Raw genomic sequence first — 23218 nt, forward strand, 5'->3', positions numbered from 1 at the left:
TTGCCTACCTGACCCTCTCCATGAGGAAGAAAAATGCTCTGATGGTATGATTGCCATCACCTGTGGGGAAACACCTTTCTTATCAATTACCTAGCTCCCCACAGGTGATGGCAATCATACATTACCAGGGAAGTCCAGGAACAGAGCAGGTAGGCAAGTATGTTTAAAAGGTGCCCATACACGGTACAATTTTCCCGTGCGTTATGATCTAAATCGCATGCGATCTGCGTGCAATGCGATCTGAAGCTAGTTCAAAAAGCACAGGCTGAACAGACTTTATGTGCTGTGCGATACCCTTTGGGAGCACGCATCCTATCGCACTGCACCCTCACACCGTGTATGGGCAACGTAAGGATCAAATTTGGAAACCACAGCCTTGGGGGGAAATTTGGTTAAGTATTTTATATATTATGAAACTCTAAATATACAGTACATTGTGCAACACAGTGGTAAGAATAACCGTCTCCAGTGCAGCATGGCAAAATAGGAGTCTTGTATTACAATATAGGACCATTTGCAAGGTTCCTTATTTAGTAACATTCACACAATTTAGCAGTAGGACATGGAAGGTCATCTTCTATTAGAAGCATTCAATGTTTCACTAGGAGAGGTGATGGAATAGGCAGGTGACACTGGTTGGTGCCTTATGGATACCTAACAGCTTTATCCTTACATGCACTATATATAAAGTACATAACTAGACCATGTTTGCACAATGCTTGTTACTTGTGCAGAGTAATTTCCATAAATATACTGATTTACCTTCATAGCGAAAAGCTTATGATGCAATGCTTCACAAATTTTATTGCTTTAAGGTATCCTTGGGACAAATCCAGCAGTTCCATCCGATCACAACTGTAAGGTCACGACCTGGAATTATCCTGCCATTTGCACAACATAAGTGCTCTTAAAAAAAACAAAGTACCATATATAACCAGTGATTCTCACACAAAATTAATTAGCACCATACAGTACATATGCAGTGATATTGCAATATCAGAAAAAATGTCCCCATGGGAATATGTAGCAGAAAAGTGTTCTTTAGGTGAAATCTGAAATGGACATCTCCCACCTCACTAGCGTTTTATCAACAATATATGTGGGAAGACATCAAATGAAAAAAAAAAAAACAACAACAAAAAAACATTTTTAGAAAGAAGGATTTTAATATAAAGTTGTACTTCTGATATGGAAACAATAAACAGCATTACATAGGTTCTACATATTCCCCTGTGGACATTTTGGCTATTGCAATCCCACTGTATATGAACTGTATGATTTGTATTAATTTTGTGTCAGAATCACTGGTTATATATGGCACCTTTAAGAGCGCTTATACCGTGCACAATCGTTGCTCGTAACCCCATTGTTTGATTATTACAGCTGTATATTCACTTTTTGGTTTCATTGCGCTCACGTCTGAGTATTTTCCTCTTTTCAGTAACGTACATACAAAGAAAGAAGTGACACAACAACAGTGTGGCATTTATGATAACTATTTTCTCTTACGCAGCTTCAACTACATTCTGAATATATGGTTGTGATCACAGACTGCAAGTGCTTAAAGTTGCTGCTTTTGCACAAAATTGCAGAGATAGTCAAAAACAAAAAAACAAAATCAGATTCATAAAACTGAAAGAAAGGCCAAAAATATCAGTCCATCGCATGATCATGCGTGCTTGTCCTCCCATGCCCAGGAAAAAGTGCGAGAATTTCCAACAGCTACTCTGACACACACAAACAAAAATAAGAAAAAAAAAAAGCTATAAAAGGAACTACACGTCCTGTCATTCCTCATCTGAAGAGCTCTGGTCAAGTGTATACACCATGAAGAGAACTTCGGGACGCGCTGGTACACAGGGGTGCCCAGGACGCACAATCTCAAAGCCCAGGAAGCTGAACGTCTTGAGAAGTGGACCTATGGCAAGAGGAGGAACAGAGAATCATAAGAAACAAATTCAAATTCTATTCAAAGCACTATAATCATAACCCTTGCCATGCAAATATCTATACAAACAAATGGTAGTGAATGAACTGCTAGTAGTTGAAGATGGCTATGGCCAAGTTTCATAGCCTGGTGTTGCTTTTAGCAACAACAAAATGATTGATGCTTTAAACTCCATCACCAATGCGCTCTATGTTCTTCCAAGCATTTGTTGTTAAAAACATTTTTCTCTATTTTATATTGCATGAACATGTGCTTCCATTTTACACTAGTGTTATTTACATGTAAGAAAAAGAACGTAATTGGTGATACCAAATGACACGAAGGCTCAGATTCACAGCATCTTAAAGTGCTCCTTGGTCATCAGTGATGATGACCAAGCTATTGACCCCTAAATGACCAGATAAACCAAGCTTATGTGTCTTGTGTCAAATTACACGTGAGATTTAGTCAGAGGTAAGCCACCAATCCTGTGGTTATTTATAAAGGCAGTGTCAATTATTTGCAATGCCCATATCCAGGTCATCGTATGCAAAGGGATTGGCAGATTACCGAGGTATACTTAGATCTAGTCAATTTTGGGCAGCAAACCATGGAAAAATATATAAAAAAAAAATAAAAAATTACAAAATACATTTGGATGGTCTTCTTTTAACTATAATGATTTAAAATAGGCAACATTTTTGATTTCCTAATTTAAGAGAAACCTAATATGTCCTTTCGGTACTGGTTTCCTAGAACGGCGCCCACGATTTCCATCGTATGGGCTCCTAAAAATCGCATCGCATCCCCCTGGAATATTGCTGCATGCGATGCACAAGCACCCATGCCATGAGATGTGATGGGTACTTACAATGAGATGTAATCCCCAGTCAGTATCCACCCCATCCCGAAGCGTGGCGAGCGCAGCGGTACGCGTCCTCCGACCTTTTCATACCCCCACTATTTACATCGGCATGGAGTTGATTTTGGATAGTGTGGCAAGCACAGCGAGCCCCCCACGAGGGGACGCGGAATACGAGCCTGAAGCGTGGCGAGCAGACACGGATTACTTTACAAGTATTCCCTGTGTGCTTGCCACGCTTCGGGCTCGGTGCGCTCACCACACTATCTAAAATCAACTCCACACTGACGTGGATAGTAGGGGTATGAAAAGGTCAGAGGACGCGTACCGCAGGGCTCGCCACGCTTCGGGATGGCGTGGATACTGGGGGGGGGGGGGGTTACATCTTATTGTAAGCACCCATCATATCTCATAGCATGGGTGCTTGTACAATTAAAAATCTCATCGCATCCCATTTGCTGGCATCTGATGCTGTGCGATATTTGTACAAGCATCGCATCGCACACCACTAAATAAGGTACACGATGCCATGCGATGGGCGCCATGCTAGGAAACAAGTACCATCCTTTCTTATCTACAGTGCACAGTTCTCAGTCTGTAGTCCATTCTTACCATTAATACATGCATAAAGTCGGAAAAAATAGAGTTCTGTTAACCAAGCTCCTTATTCATATGGTGGCCCAGGGATTTTTGCTGCTACTGTGTATTGTGCAATTTGTGCCCCAAACCTGAAAGGAGGTCCAAAATAAGCTAGGGAGTGCTATCCCATCAAAAGAACCTACCACGGGCTAGTTGGACACATTGCACAACAAATAACATTGACTTCCAATTGCTGGACAATATAAAGTTGGCTTCAGCTCCATTCTTTCACCAAGGAGAGCCCACTTTATAGGGACTTTGCTAATATGGTACCGTATAGACTGGCTTAAAACTACCAGTTCCCTCTGTTACATTGCAGATGTTTTATTCATGTTAGGTCATGTCTTAGTGTCTATATGGGTGTATTAAATGCTATTGGATTTTAGCCTTAATTGGCACAACTGAATTTAATTTGTATTTAAAATTTGATTTAATCTATCTATCTATCTATCTATCTATCTATCTATCGCATAGATAATTTACCACTACAAGCCTGGGTACACAAAATCACAGACTCAGTTAATCACTGAAGTAATCCATTCCCTTCCATGTTTACCATCAATAAGATTAACAGGATCGTAGAGTAGGTGGCCAGTATTACGCAGCACAAAATGTTAAGAGGGATTGCATAACATACAATATTACTGCAGCACAGGAATTATCAGGTCACAAATCTAAAAGTTGAGAATCACATAAACCAGTTGTTTGTACCAGAGGGGATGACCTATGAATGATCAAAGAATGTGTGCACTGTGCAGTTTGGACAGCTTAAAAAACAAACAAATCCGTGACCATTTTACTTTGGGTGTAGAAAATGATTAGGCATTTGAAAAAGAATGAACAGCGCTTAAAATATTGAATAATGTATTATTGCATTCATGAATAATTAGCTGCCAATATGATGTTTAGGTGTCTGAAGATTTCGCACCATGAGAAAGGACAATGAAGACTTCCAACTAAATCTCTGACTAAAGCTTAAAATAAAATCCATATTTTTGAGCCTACAAACAAAAAGAAACGCAAGAACTCCTACAACTATCCAAGAACCTATGGCCTCTTACATATGTACTTCCTCTATCACTTTCCCAAATTGGAGAGTTACCTTAAGGACTTCACCAATTAAACATATAGGCTAAAGCAGAGTTGAACACAAATAGACATGTATGACTGCATGGTTTCTTATTGATCTGCTTGTTGAAACACCAGCCATTACTATCAGAGCGCATTAATCAGATCTCTTCATATGGCATAGGCCGCAATTACACACACACAAAAAAAAAAAAAGTACCCTCACTCCACTTAGCTCTGTGTATATGCACAAGATCAGATACTTCTGGCAGGTCCGGGTGCTGGAGAAGGGTAGACCTCTACTCTCACTTATTCAGGATGTATCAATGGATTACTCACCTGGGAGAAGATTCACCTACAGAGATCTGACAACCCATATACCCCCCCTCCCTTCCTCTCAGCAGCCCTGCTGCAGGTTTACTCTATGCACGTGCCTTGATTCCAGGATCAGCTACTGTGGTAGCCCGTGTATCACATACTGGTAGCTACATATCTGTATGTGATCATTTGGACCACAAAGGGACCTCAGAAGGAGAGACCGATGTGAATGATTATTGGCTTGCATAAATGAATGAATGTTAATAAAAAGGTTAAAACAAAGAACTTTACAATATTCCAATAAAAGAAAGTGAAAGTTTGCAGCACATACCTCTGTCTTCCCGACTCTTTCTGAAGCAGATAAAAACATATCTCACTTTCATCTTTTCTTCTGCAAACTCAAGTAAAGACAGCAACCTGCAGATGACAAATATTCCTCAGCTGTGTTTAAACACTATTCCAGAATCCAAGACACATTAAAAAGGGCCAAGACTGAGCAATTGGCTAATGGCCATTTAGAACGCTCTGTATTACACGCACATGTGCACCCATAACCACAAAAGTGTTAATGGCTATAATTACTTTTTCATTATTATTTTTCTATCTTGTACATACATTAACAGACTAATGCTGGCCACACATCAGATCAACTTTCCTCCAACCATCCAACTAGTTGGTTGGTTGGACTGAAAATCTGGTAATGTATGGGGGCAAATGCCAATAAGGATATAAATACATTAGAGACTGTACAAAGTAGGGCAACTAAAATGGTGCATGGCCTACATCACAAAACCTACCAGGAAAGACTAAACGACCTTAATATGTATACTTTGGAGCAGAGAAGGGAAAGGGGGGACATGATAGAAACTTACAAATATATCAAGGGTTTTAACAAGGTACAGGTGGGAGACATTCCTCACAGGAAGAGGAGCAACAGAACACAAGGACATGCACTGAAACTAGAGGGAGGAAGATTTACTACACAGAAAGGGTAGTAGATAGGTGGAATAGCCTCCCACCAGAGGTGGTTGAGGCAAATACAGTAGTACAATTTAAACATGCTTGGGATAGGCATATGGATATCCTTAAAAAAAATAAATAATAATAATAAGGATCATATATGGTTTGAGGTAACATGTTTAAAAAAAAAGGGGCAGACTAGATGGGCCAATGGTTCTTATCTGACGTCAAATTCTATGTTTCTATGAGTAACAGTTGTTGTACATTTTTCAAGTTGGGAAACAAATGACTTAATTACAAATTACATTTGCTACTATCCAGTACCTGGTTTTTATTCCATCCAACCAACTAGTTGGATGAAAGTTGGTCTGATGTGTGGCCAGCATTAGACTGGTATCCAATTAGCTATGGTAATTACCGCAGCGAATGGATTAGCAATGATTATAAAAATAAAACTGTATTTAATCTTACATGTGCCAATTTACATTAAGACTACATCGCGTGTGCAATATAATAATTTAGCCAATGACTAGCTGCATACCCCTCTTTGCTTCCATCTGCTAAGATGCCCTCTGGGATTTCCACGAAGAGGCTCTGATTTGACAGCATGGCCTTCCATGAGGACTGTTTCACCTCGGTGACCTTATACTGGAAGTAGACGAGGTGGGGCTTCCCATCATTCCTCGGGAGATCCTGAGAAACTGTAAGCTTCTCGTCCTAGATTGGGGTAAAACAGATGAAAACAATATGACTACATACACCTTTTAACAACTATTATGACAAATCCAAGGTGGTCTAGAGCACAGGTTTGCAAATTCAGTTCTCATGACCTCACACAGTGCATGGTTTCCAGGTCTCCTCACAGAATCACAAGTGAAATAATGGTACTTGTCTATTATCACGGCGCCCTCTACTCCATTTGTGTAGAGGGCTATTCAGGGTAGTGAAAATCGCATCGCATGCCATATTGTATGGCAAGCGATGCGATTTTCCCATGTAATGAATTCACTGCTCTGTGTCAGTGAATCCATTAAAAAGAAAGGATGCGATAAAAATAATAAATCGCATGCCATTATTGTATGGCATGCGATGCGATATCGGTTCTGATGGAACCTAGAATAATGCTATTTAATGGTAAAATGACATAATGTCATTTATTTTGCCCCCCCCCCCCCCCCCCCCACTATCCACTTCATCCCGAAGTGTGGCGAGCCCCGCAAGGGGCGGTAATACCCGTCTGACCGACCTTTTCATACCCACACTATCCACGCCGGCGTGGAGTTGACTTTATATAGTGTGGGGAGCGTAGTGAGCCCCGCGCAATACATGTAACATAATACACGTCCGCTCGCCACGCTTCGGGCTCAGTGGCTCGCCACGCTGTATAAAATCAACCCCACACCGACGTGGATAGTGGGGGTATGAAAAGGTCGGTCGGACACATACCGCTGCACTAGCCACGTTTTGGGATCACGTTGATACTGTGGGGGGCGGGCGGCATTAATAAATTACATATGTAATTTAGTGCTACAGTACATTAAATGCCATTATAAGCATTAAAATCGCATCGCATGCCATACCATAATGGCACGCAATGTGATTTCACTACGTTTGCGTACGTAGTAAATTCGGGCGCCGTGATAATACACAAGTACCAAAATAATTAGCTCCGCCTGTGGATCTTTTTAAAATGTGTCAATGGGTAATGAATGCATCTCTGCACCTGGAAAACGTGACCTGTGTGGGGTCCCGAGGACAGAGTTTGAGAATCCCTGGTTTAGAAAATGCATATTTCAATATGTAAGAGTATTTAATTTAGATAACCCATGTATTTTATTCCATATATGGAATGTCTGAGGGGCTCCCAAATTTCAGGGAGTTCTACAAGGAGAGCAAGGAACACACTTGGATAACACCCAGTCCCCTGTGAACATGGGTTTAATGACACAGTATTCATAATCCACAACAGGCTGTGAAGGGCCACTAACCAGTAAAATAATATGCCCTATCAGGTAGTTGGGACATGACTGAAGAGGAAAATAACGCAGGAGGAAAAAAAGAAGCCTGAGGGAAGAAACTTGAGTGTGCCAGTGACTTTTCCTATGTATGTGGCTGATTTACAGCCAAAATGTGTCCCCCTCAGGGGTATTTTATTTGGCCTGCTAAACAATCTGCCCTATATGGCTACACAGAGGATCTTCAAAAGTAGATGCAATACCCACTTTCTGCACATTTCTGTCAGACAGGCTAAACAATACTAAAGGCAGTATTCAATGCTGTGGGCGAGCTGTGACAGCGAGGGCTGCCTGCTGTCACAGATCGCAGGGTCAGTATTCAACTGACCCCCTGCATAAGCAGTTTCCTCTTCGCTCCATTTTCGGAATGAGGGGGAAACGGCGTTTGTGCCTGCTAAAACAGCGAAACTTGCGGCTAAATGCAGTGGGCTCCCTGCATTAACCGCGAGCCTTCCTGTTCGGGGGTATCCTCGCTGTCCTGTGACAGGGGGAATCAGGGTACTTATTAATTTCCAATTTTGATAAGGCCCCCCGAAGGATTTTATCCATTTCCAAATGGCCCTTGGAAGAAAAAAAAAGATTCCCCAATCCTGGTCTCGTGTGTGGCAAACAATCAGTTTTGAAGTAACCTTTATCATGTGCATTCAACAAAATTATAGGTAGCATCTGGTTGCTACACACATCTCCTGCTCCATACGGTCGGCCACAGAGAAGGCAGGGGTGGCTACTTACTTATGGAGCATAGACCCCATCCCACAACACCATCACCTGTGTGATCTAGACCCCATCCCACAACACCATCACCTGTGTGATCTAGACCCCATCCCACAACACCATCACCTGTGTGATCTAGACCCCATCCCACAACACCATCACCTGTGTGATCTAGACCCCATCCCACAACACCATCACCTGTGTGATCTAGACCCCATCACACAACACCATCACCTGTGTGATCTAGACCCCATCACCTGTGTGATCTAGACCCCATCCCACAACACCATCACCTGTGTGATCTAGACCCCATCCCACAACACCATCACCTGTGTGATCTAGACCCCATCCCACACCTGTGTGATGGACTTCAGGGAAAATCATTTCTTAGATCAAAGCCACTGCAATTTCCATGCCTTTATGGAATCATTACAATTACAAATGCTTAACTATAAACAAATAATTGTAATTTCACCATTTGAAATCAATACTGGATAGCATTATAAAATATAAAAAAGACATAAGGCTAAACATTACCCAATAACAGAATCACCATGTGCTGAGAATGGATCATCAACAGTGAGTAATGTATCTAGCTATCAAGGGCTCAATAGTAAAAACGTAACTATGCATTAATAAACAGCAGCAGCAGTAGTTTACCACCTTATGGAATGCCCTCCCTCATTATGTTAAATTCTCCCCCCAACATTCAATGTTTCATTAGTTCCCACTTTTATTTTTCACCTGATCCAGTGCTCCCTCCGTTAGACCACCCCATACAATGATGACTACCTACCCTATCACAATGTAAGCTACAGAAAGCAGGGCCCTCACCCTAGTCTCACTTCTGCCCCTTTTACATATGGGTAGACCTGTAATAGGATGAGAAATTAAGAAAGTGAGAGAATTGGTAAGAAATCTCCCATTTTTTTTTTTTAAAAGAGGCAATCATTTACGCTGCAAAAACAGTTTGATTTTGAAGTGTAAATGATTGCCTCTTTAAAATTATATATATATATATATATATATATATATATATATATATATATATATATATATATATATATATATATATATATATATATATTTTTTTTTTTACCAAATATATCACTTTCTGAATCTCCGATTTTATAAAATTTCACCCATGTAGCTAAATCCCAGCTATGAAATATTTACTTTATCCATTTTTTTGCTATAAACTGTGCTGTGAAAATGTGTGGTGCCTTAAAAATATATGCTAATAGGAAGAACTATTTTGGTGGTCTGCTTTACTAAACATGCTTATATACTTTTTGTATTTAAAAAAACAAAACCTTTTCTATAATACTATGTAAACTTGAGAAAACGCACTGGAAACTACTGCTTTAAAAAAAAAAAACCACAACAATTATTTTTCATCTATTTTTGAAACAATCTGAATCAGAAAGTGTGCATGGACAAAATGGTGTCTGTAAGTAATGTCAGAGATGTGTTTATCTCTATGTGTTGTGTCATATTCCAAATGAAGAAGCTATATTAACAACAAGGTCTATATTTAATTCTAGACCTGCAGTGAGGCAATTTAAAGCAGGCTTAGGCAACCTTGATCTCTGCGGCTGTAGGGAAACAAGCTACAGCCAAAAGGAAAGGTTTTTTTTGCCTCCTACACGTTATAGCCAACTCACGTACAATAAGTGCTGTTCCAATAACAGATTTACTAATCACTGGTTATTTAATGGCAGCAAAAAATCAGTATAGTGCATGGTATTACATTGCAGCACATTTTCCCATATTGATGAATGCACATGTGGATGAGCAAAAGCAATACCCTATACACCTCCACATAACAACTAAAGCATGATGGGTAAGCACAGTTTACTTCATTGAATATTTGTTTTCTTAATCTCTGAAAAACAAACATTTTTGTGATGTAGTGAAAAAGAAAAGCTTGGGAACCACCAATATCTAGTATAGAAATCATCTAGGTGGGAAATATAGGCCGCTATGAATTAGTTAGAAGAGAAAGTAAATCAGTGGAATATAAATCCACTAATGTTTTACTTCAGTAATCCATGGCAGACATTATAAAAGGAATGGTAACAGTCCAATACAATAGAGAGGGCAACAGAAGAAAAACAAAACCGCCATAAAGAGGTGTCCAGATACACCTGTCCTCAAATATTGCTTCTGTTGTAGAAGTTTGAGCTTTGACTGTATAATACTTCCTGAAATGCAAAATACAGATGAAACAGGCCAAACACTATGCATGATGTTCCATAGTGGACAGAGATGCTCAGACATTGGACATGTGGAGTTATAGTATTTCTGGAACTTTAGAGACATTTTACTTTTTCTTGTGAGATTATCCATTTGGAAATTGCTTGATTGGAAAGACAATGATATTTCAGAGATCTCGTCCAAAATCGCAAAGCAATTGTGGTCTCAGCCCAAGATAACGGTGATGCCCCACACAAGATCTAGTGATTGCAGCAGCTGCTCTCCTTTTCGTTCTCCAGCAGTAGGTAAAAAGATCACCCGTAAGAACAGTATCATGATTGACATAAATAGAGGAAACGGCCTTTGGCAGGGAAGAAGGGTTGGTACTAAGGACCACTTTATCTTCAAATATATCTTAAAATGATCCTAGGGAAACTCTGTAGTACACCATTAAATAGCTTTTTTATTGAATGCTTGAGTATGGATGATGAACTCCGATAAACACCCCTTTGTCTTTGAGCAGTTCTCCTTCAATTTCCAGGCCATTAGATATAAAAGCTCTTGGATCAGTAAATCTGGATGAAGTAGTCAAGGCCATAGTTCTTACTTAAGCAACTAAAGTGCCAAGCCACTGTGAAACACAGATGACCTAGACAAAAGGAAAGAACGGCTTATTTATTTCAGATTCTTGATTTCTCTCAGCATGCAAAAGATGATAAAATTAATACATTGATGATCAACCTGAAGCCACCATAGGAATGACACATCCACAGTACTCAATCTTGTGCCAATAAAATAATCTTTATACCACGGCATTTTAACCTGTCACCATAATGTGGGGAAGACCAAATCTTTTTGCCAGTAAACCATTACAGTAGAATGACTTTCCTGTGGCCGGGATTGTCCTTTACTCTAATCTTGCCTTCAATATTGAATGCAGATATTGACTTTAGGTTTGCCTCTTAAGCCATCATTGATTTGCTTCTGATAATTTCTGAAGGCCGCCATGGTCATGCTGTGACCATAAGCCTTACTGAGGTCCCACTGGATCTTCAGTGCATGCCACTACGGCAACAGTCAATGATTGACGGTCTGTAGGCATTTGATGTTGAGGAGATAGCAGTGATAACTGCTGTTTTCCTCTAGTGAGCGGGAGTGACAAAGGGCATAATTCAGACCTGATCACTGCTGTGCGAATTTGCAGAGGCCTGTGATCAAATAGTCCCCACCCAGACAGAGTGAAAAACCACTCTGTGCAAGTCTTCAAATATTGCCGATAATCGGCCAGCTACAAATCCATATGCAACTCACTCACCATTGAATGATTTTCCCAGTCTGGTCAAGTGTGACCCTTTCACAACTCCGCATCAGAGACATGTGGATTGAGGCCGGACACCCACAAAAAGGCAGGTTACCACCCACAAATGAATGCAGAAAGGATCACTAGTGCAAGCAAGAGGAGTCTGCATTGTGAGGCACTTTCTGCTGAATTACCATCATTTGCCATGTATGCAGCAGTGATAGTTCTTTCAATCACATCCGATTATCCTGGAGAAGAAGTGTTCTCTGTCTTGTAGCACTGCAGTCTGTTGCTACCATTAAACATTCCACTTGGGTAACATTTCATGCGATTTATTCTGTATGTAATTAAAAACCATTTCTGAGGAAAGAGTAAAATGTAGTTCTACGCCTATTGCTAAGTGCTCTGTCAGAGAGCTCTCAGCCAATCACTGGCTGGCCATTCATTTCTGTGCCTTTTTTCTATGTGCGCCCGCTGCTGCCCGGCACCCCCCCCCCCCGGGAGGTGTCAGTAGATTAGGTCCGACTTGTCCTTAGGACAAGTCGGCCTAATGTATGGGGGCCTTTACACTACACAATAATAGCTCCATAAGCTGGATGGCTTACTATATAGATCTGCAATTAATTATTATGTAGGATGCAGGTCTCTTCTGCTGACCTATTGCAGTGTGCTGTGGTAATGTGTGCCCTGTATTTTCTAGTGTTAGGTCTTTATGTTATTTAAGTATAACCACATCCTGGATGTGGTGATGGCTGGACCAAAGGATTGTGACAAGATCAGTGAAACAGTTGGAGTTGTTAGGTCCAAAAAAACTAAACATTTTATAGTATCGAGCTGGAAATCACCTAGGACCAGGAGCTGGTATGGTATTTATACACGGTTAGCCACGGTTCTATTCTGTAATGGCAGCACTGTGACATTCTACAGAAGCCAAACATGGGGAGTTTACATGAGTATTCAATAGGTATCTGGGGCTCTTTAACAAACTGTATAGTTTTCACAGATTCCCTGTTTTCTTTAGAAAAGGATTACCATTTTTGCAAGTTTATCATTAAAAGACAATAGGTTGGTATTCAATCCCAGGTCACAGCTGTCGATCCGTCCCAACAGCCGTGACACTTCCCCGTTTCCGTTTTGCACAACAGCATATCGCCAGGTGGGATTTAATGTCCTGCCTGGTGATCGTCGAAAAGGGGGCATGTCCGTGTAAACGGCCATGGATTGCTGAGATTCAGCCGTGATAAGATCGGTCAGCGTGTATGCACTATGTTGTTTGGTCGCGGCAATGCCAATATAGTTGCCAATATTGCCAGTGCTGAGGATTGCTAAGTGTGTACCCAACCCCAGCTGTCGTTGAACTACACATCCCAGCATGCCGTGCAACAGTTTTAGTATGGCCAAATAACAAAACTGTAGCAGGCCATGCTGGGATGTGCAGTTCAACAAACAGCTGGAGGGCCGAAGGTTCCCCATCCCTGATTTAGGGGGTAGAGAATACACAGCTATTAGATACAAGGTATAAAGTGTAAATTAAAAACTATTTTACACTTGCACATGAAACTGTGAAGCTTCCACCAAACAGTGGTTTCAAATAATAGAACATCCACCATTTTGTAGCTTTCTAAGTAAATTCAATTCAACTAGATTCTCACTTTGAGTAGTAATAGCCATTTCTCTATTAAAACCACGGTTTACAGTCTATAGTAGGCAACAGAGTGACTGCCAACTGAAAGGGAGTAGCTATCTCCAGCAATGCTACCACCTGAACTGAGAATTTAGCATATATATTGGGAGGATCAGGACGAGCTTGCCGACACACATTCTTTGTATCTGTAATCGAGCTCTCTAGTGTTTCTACACTGTCTGCAGCCAGTGCCTGCATAGAGAGAAGCAAACAACTGACCTATATGCTGAGAATATAAAGCCAATATCTGGCCTCCCATAGGAGCAAGCGCCACAGTAGAATTCACCCATCAGCAATTATGCAAGAATTGCATACACAGCAGAAGGTGTACAGCACGTAGCATTACAAATCATGGAAATAATATGGACTTTAAATAATCACATAAGTAGCATTACAATAATAATAATAATAATAAGTACTGATTACAGATTATACAATTTTAATTTAAGGCATGGAAACTTAATTCACTAAAACTGGTTTAAGTGAAGATTAATACAGTGTTACATCATTAAAGCAGCATTTGATTACAAAACAGGTTTAAAAAAAGAAAAAGTCTTAACAGTAGATTAAAAATATGAATACTGATTTACTTTACATTAGTATAATTTTTGCCATCACAAAAAGTACTCGACCATTCAATGCACGTTGAAGCAGAATTCTGGAAACACAAACACTTTCCAGCAAACAGTTGTATCACACAATTTTGTTGGGAAAAGCATGAAATATATTAACTCCCTTTAAATAGAAGACAAACAGCCCAATAATGGTTTCCAATAGATTCATTATTCTACTTTAAAGCTGAATTTAACAATACAGTCATCCAAACTGCTGCAAATGTTCACAAGATCCATAAGCACTAGCCCATGCACATGTACAGTGCTGTACATATGACTTCATTTCAGTTGCGTGTATAGGACCAATGCATGATTATAGCAAAACCAGTAGTAGTTGATAAACAGATGTGTCCTCATATCCTTTTGTTGCAGTTGTACCAAACAGCCCACCTTGGTGTGCCAGATCGCATGAGACTTTGCTTGCACGGGCATTTATTTCTAACAAACTGCATGTTAGTCTCAGCACGATGTAACAAAACCACCTCATAAGACTGCACTGGATAATTTGACACGTCACTTGTACATCTGTGTTCAAGACTGTATATGTAATGCTACCATGCAGCGGATACAGCTTTTGCCATGCTTTGTATACAGATTCTATCTCACACACAGATTTACATATCAGATTAGTCGGTGCAGTCTCAACAAGTGACACAGATTCAGATGACAAAGAGGCTTGGCTCAAGCAACGAATCGCATGGGACATGGTGGGTCACTTGTGGCACCTGCTGTGTATGAGGACACATCTAGAAATATTCACTCACATAGACTGGAGTTGTCTCGATCATGTGTGCCAATAACCCAAGTGGTGCTGAACAGGCTTGGCATCATCACTGAGGAATAATTAATGTTAATTGGACATTGCTGCATTTAAGTGCCTTATTTTACTCTTTAGAGAAGTGGTTCCCAATCTAGGTCCTCAAGTACCTCCAACCGTTCACCAGGTCCCCACATAAAATCATAAGTGAAATAATAAGCTCCACCTGTGGATCTTTTGATCCTGAAAATAATGGGTGTACCTTCCAGTGACCTGGAAAATGTGAACTGTGGGGTACTTGAGAGCCAAGGTTTGGAACCACTTGTTTAGAGAAAGCTCTCTACATCGACATTAGGATCAGTAAACCTTATCTGCAACTAATAAACAATACTGGGAAGACCTTACCTCCCACTGCTGCCGAGTTACCCCCAATCATAAACAATGCAATGTGGATGAGGGCTTTTTCTATAAGGCTATAAAACTACTAAATTATTTTTCTTACCTTATAGATCACAGCTGGGAGTGCAGGATCCCTGCTGTCCCCTCGCCCACCGGGGATCTTCAACAGTGGGTGAGGGGCATCAGGAGCACCACAGAGGCCCGGGAATGGGGTGCCTGCAGCACTGAAGCTGGGGACTGCTACTCAAAGGTAAAAGACTACTGCAAAAAGACAAAAAAGGGAAGATTGTCATTACACATGAATGAAACTGAGCTTTATGGATCAAATTATTGGGAACATTCTCAAAAATATAGCTCAAGCTAAAGATCTTCACACATAAAATCAGACTAATTCAGAGATGTTGAAGGTGTAGGATCAGACAGTCTATATTGTCTTTAGTGACTTTATCTTTTCAAAGACAAGGAGGTTAAGAGGAAGGAACTATGCCCTGCAGTAATAATGTATGCATGGCTTAGGTTGAGTTTGTCTGGCCTTCATAATTTCTATTATTATTAGTAGAGGTTGAGTATCCCTCATACAAAAAGCTCAGTACCTGAAGCATTTTGGATAACGGATTATTTTGTGATTTGGACATTATTTTTTAGGTACTTATGTAATATCTGGACTCCCGTTTTTCTTATGAGACCGCGTCCCCTCGCGGGGCTCGCTGCGCTCACCACGCTTCGGGCACGGTGGCTCGCTGCGCTCGCCACACTATATAAAATCAACTCCATGCGTAGTTGGATAGTAGGGGTATGAAAAAATGGGGTGCATTTAACCTGGGAGTCCAGATAATACATAAGTACCATTTTTTATATTTGAATGCAGTATCTTGCATTTATGGTGTATAGACACATCAAACACATGAATTACACACAAATACATTTTATTTGTGCATAAAACAAGGTTCTAAAATATGAAGCAAAGTTTGTGTACAATCTCAGACACTAGCTGAACGTCAAGCAATCATTTCCTTGCACATATTAAATGCCATTTACATTAAATTTTCCCAGTAGTGCCAGTTACAGATGTACCCAGTAGGTTTGGGAGACTGTCGTTTTCGGAATAATTTGGATAACTGATATTTGGACAAGGGATACTCAACCTGTATAACATACAATGGTGTAGTAGCAGTTTAATGTGCACAAACTAGCGGGGAACATGCAGTGCTTCTACCTCACAGTAAACACATTATAACTGCATGCCAAGTGTTCATTGGATTTGAGATCACTAATCCCTAAGGTCACCATTACACTCCATCACAAAGCAGTAAACAAATCAGTTGAATGAACCATACCTGGCAGCATTTATCATACTTGTGCTAGCAACGTTAATACGGTACAATGGCTTAAGGAAGGAATGTCCAAACCAGGGGTGGCCAACCCGCAGCTCTCGAGCCGCATGTGGCTCTCCCCCTTGCTAAGTGCGGCTCCTGCTGCCCTCCGTCCCCTTCCCCCCGCTGCCGGTTCCCCGGCCCAAATCCATCTCCTTGAGTGGAAGAGAGCGCGCATTGTGCATCTCTCCTACCCCTTAGTGTGCATCATTGTGACTGGGCCGTCCGCCAATCAGAGTTCGCGGGCCGGCAGCTAATCAGGAGCCGGCCCGCGAGCTTTGATTCGTGGATGGACCAGTCACAGGGAAGTGAGGGGGGGGGGGGGGAAGAAGGAGACGTGCGCTGTGCTGTGCTCTCCTCCCCTCCGTGACATGCAGGAGTCGGACTGCAGGGGGACGCCAGACTGTCCTCTCCCCACCCAGCAGCAGCAACAACGGTGAGTGCTGCTGCTGGGAAATTATCACGGGGGGCCTAACTAGCACTGTGGGGGGGGGCATATGTGGCATTGTGGTAACATATCTGGCACTGGGCACATAACTAGCACTGTGGGGGCATATGTGTGGCATTGTGGGGACATACCTGGCACTGGGCACATAACTAGCACTGTGGGGGCATAGGTGTGTGGCATTGTGGGGGTATATATGGCACTGGGCGCATAACTAGCACTGTGGGGGCATATGTGTGGCACCGTGGGGCATATATGTGTGGCACTGGGGGCATATCTGGCACCGTGGGGCATATAGGTGTAGCACTGGGGGCATACCTAGCACTGTGGGGGGCATAAAGTTATGTCATGTAGCCACTCCCCCTTGTGTCATGACTACTCCCCTGACCACACCCCTTTTTGCCGGCGCGCGCATGATGTCGGCTCTTTGGCTTGATTGTCGATATTTTTCTACCTCAGACCGGTTGGCCACCCCTGGTCCAAACTATGGCCTTCCAGCTGTTGTGAAACTACAAAACCCATCATGCCTTGCCACATTTTTGCTATTAGGGACTGCTAAAACTTTTGGCAGGGCATGATGGAACTTGTAGTTTCACAACAGCTGGAGGGCCATAGTTTGGACATGCCTGGCTTAAGGAATCATGTAATCAATTCTCAGAAATATAATACATACATTTTATATAAGACTCATATGCCTCCTGAAAATTGTTTGACACTGTCACATTTACATTACTTGGACATGACATGATCTTTACAAAAAAAAAAAAAAGATATTTTATATAAAAAAAAAAATTATATATATATTTTTTTTTATTTGGCCAACACATACAGTTTTATAATGTGTATTGCAGGATTATCTTGTATTATCTAGCTGTTGCGTAGTACACATTAGACAATAGGTCATACAGAGTAACAGAGCATCCACATCATAGTGGGTACCAAGAAATGCCTGCCCCCCAAAACTTGTCAGCGATGATTTCAGATATCATGACCGTTGGTCAACAGTCTGCTTCTGTGTGGCCAACGAATGATATGCTGCGCAGTATATTGTTCTATGAGTACAAGCAACAACTGTATCTTTACATCTATCAACAAGTCAACCATAATCAAGGTAATGTGTACCCGACTTTAGGAGATTACTTTTTTTTTCTGGCTGAATGTGCAAAGAAAATCATTTGTCAACAAGAGACAAGGTATTCTCAAAAATATAAATGACTAAAAATGATATCTGCATGAGCTCCACAAGCCCCAAATATTTCCAACATAACCTCACCCGCAGGTTTGCTGACTTGCCACTTTCTATTCATCCTGTTATGACTGGCTCAGAGGTTTTTATTTTATCCCAAATCTCTTCCAGGTTTGAAAACAATAACCGGGCTACATTAAATAAGTAAAAGAGGAGCTTATGTGCTCACTCGACTTCCACGATCACATCTATGCTGATAACACTGAAATCTACCTCTCCTCTCCTGATCTCTCTCCCTCTATCCTCACTCATATCTCCAACTGTCTCTCTGCTGTCTACTCTTGGATGACTCAGCGCTTCTTTAGACTTAAAATATCAAAGACTAAGCTGTCATCTTCCCACCCTCCTGCATAAAACCTGACAATCTCTCATCCTAACCTACTGTTTATGCCCACTTCTTCCCCTTCTGTGTCACCCCTGTCTGTCTAACCATCCCCTTTTAGAATGTAAGCTCTCACGGGCAGGGCCCTCTCTCCTCATGTGCCTTTCTTAGAATATATAAACCACTGCCACCCTGATGATTGCTTCAGTGTCCTGTCCCCTGATGCAACTATCCATATTAACCATGTACTTGTCCTAAACTGTCTTGTAATGTAATTTGTTATGTGTTTTTGATAACTATGCTCTGTAAAGCGCTGCGGAATCTGTGTGCGCTATATAAGAAACTGTTAATAAATAAATAAATAAATAATAAAACTTCAAAAGACAAATATCACAACAGTAGACAGTATAACAGATTCAGTATTGAATCCCGGCGGTCGGGATCCCGGCGTTCAGAATCCCGACGCCGGAATCCCGACAGCCGAAATGCCGACAAGGGGGGGACGGGCCCGATGCCTCGCTACGCCCGGCACGCTAATTTATTCTCCCTCCAGGGGTGTCGTGGACACCCCAGGAGGGAGAATGTGTCGGTATTTCGGCGGTCGGGATTCCGGCGTCGGGATTCTGAACGCCGGGATCTTAACTGCATCCCAGTATAACAACCTTTAATCCCTGTACACACGGGGGAGATATATTGCTCAGCCATATATTGCTAGCAATATATGGCTGAGCAATATATTGCTCAGTTTCTCCTTTTCATCAGCGACCAGAGATGGTCGCTGATGAAAGAGAACCTCTGCCGGGTGGTGCCGCAGAGGTAATCAGCTGGTCGCAGGACCAGCGATCATAAGGGGGCTATAACGGGAGCGAGCACCCATATTTCCAGCGATTTTAGCCTTTATCGCCCCCGTGTGTACACAGCTTTAGTTTGTTGTCAAACCAAAGTTTGACAACCTTTAGATACACCCTGTCCTTGGGGTAAAATACTAAACATAGTCCATTCAGGGGAGAAGAAAACATAATATTTAGCTAGATGATCTTGTGCATATCTATGAACTTTCAGCCAAAAAGACTATGGAAAACTCCCACATTATGTTCTTGATATCTAGGACATTTAGGTGTAGAGGAAGAGGTCAATAGGCCAGTGAGGACTAATATAAATTCTATGGTGAACGTTCAGAAATAGTTCTCTATAGGAGCTTGCAGATTGATTCGGCAGACTTTAACAGGTTTAGGGGGATATTCAATCAGGTTTAGGGGGATATTCAATCTCCCGATGGAGGAGATGGCTGCGTAGCCCTATTCAATGCTGTTTTCCCAACCGCATTGAACAGGGGATCTCGGCAGAAGGAGCCCGACTTCACAAGCAGTCGGGCTCGTTCTGCCGAAAACTGCTGGGAAGTGACGAGCTCCTGGCTGCAGCTCGTTGACACGCCCCCTTCTCATCCCACAGCAGGCGGGACATTGAATCCCGCCTGCAATTTCTCGGTCAAGAAGACCGAGAACGGGACAGGGTCACTGCAGTCAAGCTGGGTATCCTTTACTGGATACCCCAAAACCGAAATATTCCGAAACCCCCCCCCACCTTTATTTATACTCACCTAGTCCCTCGGTGTCCACGGCACCATCAGACTCCTCTTTAGTGGCATCCCTGGTCCCAAGGATGTAATGCGCTGGTGACGTCAACGTCTCAATGCATCCTTGAGACAGGGGATGCCACAGAATAGGAACAGACGGCCGCCAGGCAATACCATAGACATAAGGGGACTGTGGGAGGACCACCAAGGGACCAGGTGAGTATGTTGAAAAAATTCCGAAATCCAGAATAATTGTGAGCATTTCTGATAAGTAGAGACAGGATTATATGCAGCATAAAGCAGGAGGAGGAGTTTGCAGGTGCACACTAAATATATATGCTGTCACCACCTGTCCCAGATTGATTTTAAATAGGTTGGAGTCCCAACATTCAAGACTGCACACCTCAGCTTGGCACTATGAGGGTAAGTCCTACTATACATATATGCTGAGTGTTAGTCTGTGGGACTGTGTTTGGGGCGCTGGGCTCTTTGGGCTGCTGTTGCTGGGCTGCTCCATGGCATCATATCGTATACTTTCAATCACCCCTTTAGTTTGTTTAATATATATGTAGCACCCTTCACATTTATTATTACTTCTTACCTAGGTAAGTCCTATCACATATAATTTCCCCTATCCCTTTTACTATCACTTTAATTTCACACTAATGTGATGCCATGGGGTGGTTCTGCTGGGCTGGCCTGGGGGGCCCTGTGCCCTGGACCTGTCCCAGAGTAGTGTTAGGGACTTGTCCTATTGAGGTAACCTGGATGCGGTGGACAAGCCCATACTAATGGCCATTACTATGCTAATAACCTCAAATGCAATATAGCAAGATATTAAAAGGTCTAGCATATATATTTAGTGTGCACCTGCAAACTCCTCCTCCTGCTTGCTGCACTACAAGTCTCAGCAGGTAGCACCTCATATGTCCAGGGTGTGCAGTTTAGGGCCCCTCCCCCTATGTATTATATGCAGCATAAAAAGCTTGAAATATGCATGAAAAGTGTTAAAATATGCTACATTAAATAATAAAAAAAAAAGTAATTTTTTACTTATTTAAAAATCAGCATACAATTAGTTGCAAATAAACCTCAAAAATAGGCCCACAGCATCTGCAGATGTCTTGTGCTATAAACAGGACTTTTTTTCTTCCTGGCTGCTACAGCAGACTGCAGCGTCCTAGGCTCTTCTTGCATCAACTACACGGACCCCCAGCACCGATGGATCAAATATCAGCATAGCGTGTGAGGGCGGCACAGTGGAAGGCTTCCTCCCTGCGCCGCATACTCACTGTGACACAGCATTTTCTCCGCGCTGCGTGATGTCACAACCCTTCCACCCGCCTCATCCGCTGCAGAAGTCTGTCTCTTGGTGTAAAGTCCCAGGCCAAGGGCAGGCAAAGGTTCAGGAGCTTCGTAATGGCATCCGCCCGACTGACTTTTATCAACATGGATTGGCAGCCTAGAGTAGTGTCAGACATAGCGTACATCCAAGGTTCCCCACACTGCGCACATATTGCCCCAGCCTGCACACTACCACTACCTGGCCAGCAGCAGCAGGGCAAAGCAGTGCTGTGACTCGCGGGTGGGAAGAGGGCGGGGCCTAAAATATGCACCATCACTAGATTTTAGGTAAAATATGCACTAACCAGTGAGAATGGGCAAAATAGGCAAATGCATATGCAAATGTGCAAATGCATATAATCCTGTCTCTACTGATAAGATACTCAACCTGTACCTGACAATCATCATACAGAGCAAATATAACTTGCAGATACATGCATGAATTTGGTGCTTGTGAGTAAATACACAGCAACTAATTACCCTAATATATGCATTAAAATGACAGACGAGACAGTTGACAATGGGCAGACCTGAGGGCATAGGGTAGAGGGGCCCTGTCCTTAAAGCCACATACACACTAGATGAGAAAGTAAAATATATCATTTAGAAGGGCCCTTCTATCTCGTCCAGTGTGTACATGCAATATCATTAAAAACTCCCTCCCTGGTCTGAAAAGTTACTGACAAGGGAGGTCCTCCTAAACAACGGCCATGCTACAGAATGGCCGTCCCTTCCTTCCCTACTGATATAATAAGCAAGTGTGTATGCACTTGCCAATGCTGGCACCCGACATTAGCAGGGATCACCATGTGTATATTGGGCTTAACAGTTTATTCCTGCATATTTTGCAATGGTTAACAAGATTTTATTTTCCCATAACTGTAATTTTTCTTGCTTAAATCTAAGGAAACACAAGCAAAGATTTACAATGTGCAGCTCTACGCTACAACATCATACACAAATTATATTTTCAGAACAAATTTAAAAAAATGTTTGTTAATTCTCTGTATTACCCATCAATGGACAGTACTGTGCTACTATCTTTCTATGTCTCTTTTCAATGTGTGTGTGTGTTCACATTTTGTTTCTTTAGTTGGGGACTAGAGTTATAATGGAATGCCTGTTCCCTGTAATGTGCGCAACAGTCAAATGCCTCAACTGAGGAAGAGGCTGCATTTTTTTTTAGATATAGGACAATAATGAGAACATTATCTAAACTCACATTACATGTGGAACATGATCACTATTGCCAGGATTTTAAAGGAATCACTGAATCCACATTTACCAATCCCCTTACAAAGAGAATAAAACCAGGGCATCTAGGCGGCTTTTTACAGAAGCATAGCTACAAAGGCATCTAGATCTGAAACAGTATACAGGTCAATGTACTAAAGGAAATGTGTTAAGTAAGTGATATTGGAAAATAAAGGATCAGGTTTACAATCTTTAAATTCCACCT

The 23218-nt window shown here is 41.8% G+C and overlaps 1 protein-coding gene across 1 annotated transcript in view; it reads right to left on the minus strand.

The window, feature by feature from the left end:
* Window positions 1–1480: 1480 nt before the first annotated feature.
* The window catches only part of OAZ2 (ornithine decarboxylase antizyme 2), a 31861-nt gene continuing 10123 nt past the window's right edge, over window positions 1481–23218 (minus strand). Inside the window, 5 exon segments of the mRNA XM_083180188.1 lie at window positions 1481–1918; window positions 5146–5231; window positions 6316–6491; window positions 15557–15637; window positions 15639–15714. Coding sequence (XP_083036314.1) covers window positions 1788–1918; window positions 5146–5231; window positions 6316–6491; window positions 15557–15637; window positions 15639–15714 — 550 coding nt within the window. The 3' untranslated portion in view covers window positions 1481–1787.

Source organism: Crinia signifera, chromosome 4 (assembly GCF_055691185.1).
Source record: "Crinia signifera chromosome 4, ASM5569118v1, whole genome shotgun sequence".
Classification (NCBI taxonomy): Eukaryota; Metazoa; Chordata; class Amphibia; order Anura; family Myobatrachidae; genus Crinia; species Crinia signifera.